The following is a 3,875-nucleotide window of genomic DNA, read 5'->3' as shown; positions in this document are numbered from 1 at the left end:
AAAAGGTTGACCTAAATTTATCAAAACAGAGTTGAAAATGGAATAATAGTTTTATACGAAGAAAAAACAAATATAAAGGTATCACGTTGAAAAGATAAAGAAGATGTATATACTATGTCATCTTGCGTTAATGATGGGACTAAAAATGTTTTGAGAGCAGGAAAAGGAAAGCATATTTATTTAGTTATTGATAATCACAATCAAAATATGGGTGGCGTTGATAAAAATGACCTAATGATGACATCGTATGGAGATAAAAGAATAAGAGTGAAGAAGTGGTACACAAAAGTTTTTACTTATTTGATTAATCAAGCAGCCTTCAATGCTCAAATAATTTGTAATAAAATTGGTTGTAATATAACACCTTTAAACTTTAGAATACTGTTAATCACATCAATAATTCGAAGATATGATCAACACAAAATCTCTTTCTAGATTGATGGCAAATAATCTCTTACGATTATTTGACGATCATTTCGTCACAATAAAAATGGCCACCGTGCTTGTGTGCTTATGTAAAATGTACCCAGTAGGTCCCCACCTTCTCGGCCGGCCTGCTTATATAATACAGTGTGAATATTGAATTGAAAAATTGCTGAAACTGTTTTTATTTAACTTTGTATAATAGTTTGGAGTCAAAATGAAAAAAGTCCCTTGTATTTTATTCATTATTATTGTATTAGTTATAATATATAATAATAGATAAAATGTAAATAAAATTTTTACTTTAACATCTATTAAAACAAAAATCTACGAAATATTATATAAAGTTACTTAAAATATCCAGTGTTTAGTTTTGAAAATTTCTAAAAAAAATAATCGCAACTTTGTTGGATTTACGCGCATTTTATAGCTTTGATTAGAATTGGATATCCGCGCATTTTATATCTTAGGTTAAAAAGTTACTCAATAATCTAACACAGCTATAACGTTTATATTTATTTGAAACAAAAATCTTTACAACTCATTTATTTATTTTTTTTACTTTAGCATTATTTAACAGAGTGTGAATATTACATAATTTACCCATCCATTTATATAACTGGATATGAATAAACATAAAGACACAAATGCTAAAAAACAAAAACATAAATTCTTTTAATTTAATTGTTTTGTGGTCATATTTACGTAGCAGAAAATGTGTTGATCTTTGAATCTTTTTGCACGATTTAATTAAAATAATCATCTTCATTTTACCTTGTGGGAATTTGACGTACTTTGAGGTCCAGCGGATGTCTGCATTTAGACCATTGAATATTAAAGAATGCCTTGTGCCTACTGGATGATAACATAATAAATTGTTTTATAAACTAATTTTAATTTTATGTACAAGATACCTAAATTTCTATAAAAGTAGAGTTTTTACATAAACTTTATGACTAACAATACAAAAGTTCTTTTAAAAAACTATCTAATGTCATTTTTTTATCAAATTCTTTTGACCACCTTGCAACTGAGGTAAGCTTACATAAAACTTGTATGAAGTCATCCATGCCTAATAGATTATTTTTATTACCATTTCGCGCAAATACTGCATCTATTGTGAGAGGCCTAATTTGATGAAATCCTATGTCTTCAAGAGCATTCTTCATCTCCATTTTATTTATCATTTTATCTTTGTCTAAGTCTGATTTTTCAAAACACTTTTTCCACTTCATTACACTAAACCATAAGGACTTAAATTCGTTAAAACTGAGTCGCCCGTCTCTATTAGAATCTGCAAATGCAAGCATACTTCGACTAGTTTCCATGCTAATTGAAGTACCGCTTGAGTTAAATATCATTTTTAAAACGTTTTGAAGTTCAAAGGAGTCGATTAATTCATCCGTCCCAGCTACTTTATAAAAAAACTTACCAAAACTTTCTCTAAACTTTGTGTCTTTGGTTTCGGACGTAGCACTCTCAGCAGCAGCTTTTTGTATTTTTGTTTCATTTGATGACGAACTTGATAACAAAACATTTTCTTTTGTATCAATACACAAATTAATGTCGGGGTTTTGAGATTGATTAACAGTAACGTAAGTTATTTCTTCTTCTATTACCTCTTTATTTTTCTTCATATTAAGTTATTGAAAGCTTTAATAAATTATTTAACTTAAATTGATTATGTTTAATTGTTTAATTTTTTTTATTTTATTTTTGGATAGCAAGTGCGTATTATACCTTTTCTTTTGAAAGTAACATCTGACTTGTCCAATAAATTTATAAAATAAAGCTTTATTATTTAGCCTAATATTTTTTCTCGCTGCAAAAGTTTCTCTAATATATTGAATAACTACAACAATTTTCAGCAACGATTGTTTTCATGTTATAACTACAACTCGTACTTATATTTGTTTTGTTTCCTACAGCGCGATTAAAGAGATTATTAAAATGTTATTTAAAAATTTTTTTGTAAAGAATTGTCTTTTCTTAATTACACTATTTTATTACTTAATTCAATTGTTTTTTAATATATTAGTATGAGATAGCTAGTTAATAAAATAAAAAGGAAGGATTATTTTACAGTTTACAATCATAATTTTAAAAATAAAGTAAGGGAAAATTGATTATTTAATTTGAAAAATATATAGAGAATTTTGCAACTATTGCGCAAATCAATCAAATCAACTTGGTATTACAAACAAAGATAGTTTAACTTTCTTTGAAAACGTTTGCATTAGTTAATAAATCAATAGTCAAAAAACCTTTAATCTCCTAAAACCTATAATCTAAATATTATACTTGTATGTTTTTATATCTAAATTTATATAGTTAAAACATTTTATGAATCATATCCGAAAACAGGATGTTTTGCCTCTATATCTTGACAAGTATCACATTTTGGTTAATAAGACTTATATGCTAAGGCTCATATATGAATTAGATTTTTTGTTTTGTTTGATTTTGGTTTTGAGAACATTAAATTTTAGACTTACTTAGTTTTTCATTTTTTTTTTTTTTTTTTGCAGGATAGAAATACTAAAGTAAGTTACCTTATATGCTTATTAGAGATTTTCTGTTAAAAAATGCTTTAAATTTTTTCGTCAACTTATGTCCATAAAGTATAAACAAAAAGATTTCAAATTCTAATGCGATGCCATTAACGTGAATAGCAGACTAATGAGTACTGCCGCGTGGATAAAGCATAACTTTAACTAGGTTAGCAGACGATCACTTGGCTCAAAAGGAGGTGAACGATTATAATACATCGCACCAAACTTATTCAATCATAAATAACTAATTTAAAAATATTTAAGTTTGAAAAGAAAAATTTGACTACAACTCTACATTAACATTAAATTTTTACTTTAGAAATTTATGAAGAGGATGGAAAAATCCCAGATATTGACTTTTTGCCAGTAAATTGTATTCATAATGATTTGTATCAATTTTACTAAATAAGTATAAGAAAAAAAAGTTTCCTTTAATCTAAAAATCTTTTTAATGTGTTTATTTATAAAAAGAAAATTTTATTAAGATTTAGCTTTTTCTTTTTTTTCTAGAATATGTTATAATGTCATCGTTGTGATTTCAGAACTGTTGTTAAAACTATTTGTAAACATTTGTTATAGGAGAAAAAACCAAACTTGTTTATCATTGTAAATCACACGAAGAGGCGTTGCATTGTATAAAAAAATATGAATTAAGAACAACAACACGATTTGTGGTGTATTATGCTAACAAAAATATTGGTAACATAGGTTAGCTGATTGCCAAGTGTTCTTACTTTTTGAATACATTGCAGGATTTTCTTATAAATTTTTTGTATTAAGTTGCTTACCCAATATTTTTTAAATCAGGGTGGCCACTGTTCCTTTAAAATCCTCTAAAGTCCTTTTTTTTCAAAATCATCTAAAACCCTCTACTATCCTCTAAAAAGTTAAAAATTTGAT

General features: G+C 26.4%; 1 protein-coding gene across 1 annotated transcript; it reads right to left on the bottom strand.

Annotated features, from left to right (window-relative positions):
• Positions 1 to 924: 924 nt before the first annotated feature.
• LOC136083893 (calpain-3-like) lies at positions 925 to 2,349 on the bottom strand. Its single transcript, XM_065803813.1, has 2 exons — positions 2,164 to 2,349; positions 925 to 2,076 (listed from the first exon to the last, which is right to left on the bottom strand). The coding sequence occupies exon 2, from the start codon at positions 2,058 to 2,060 to the stop codon at positions 1,380 to 1,382; it is 681 nt and encodes a 226-aa protein (XP_065659885.1). The 5' UTR covers positions 2,061 to 2,076; positions 2,164 to 2,349; the 3' UTR covers positions 925 to 1,379.
• Positions 2,350 to 3,875: the final 1,526 nt, after the last annotated feature.

Source organism: Hydra vulgaris, chromosome 08 (assembly GCF_038396675.1).
Source record: "Hydra vulgaris chromosome 08, alternate assembly HydraT2T_AEP".
NCBI classification, from domain to species: Eukaryota; Metazoa; Cnidaria; class Hydrozoa; order Anthoathecata; family Hydridae; genus Hydra; species Hydra vulgaris.
The sequence above is the reverse complement of the archived record's forward strand: the minus strand, read 5'-3'. Positions and strand labels throughout refer to the sequence as shown.

Coding starts and splice junctions, on each gene's coding strand:
- LOC136083893 (XM_065803813.1), bottom strand. CDS start 2,060: ATGAAGAAAAATAAAGAGGTAATAGAAGAAGAAATAACTTACGTTACT.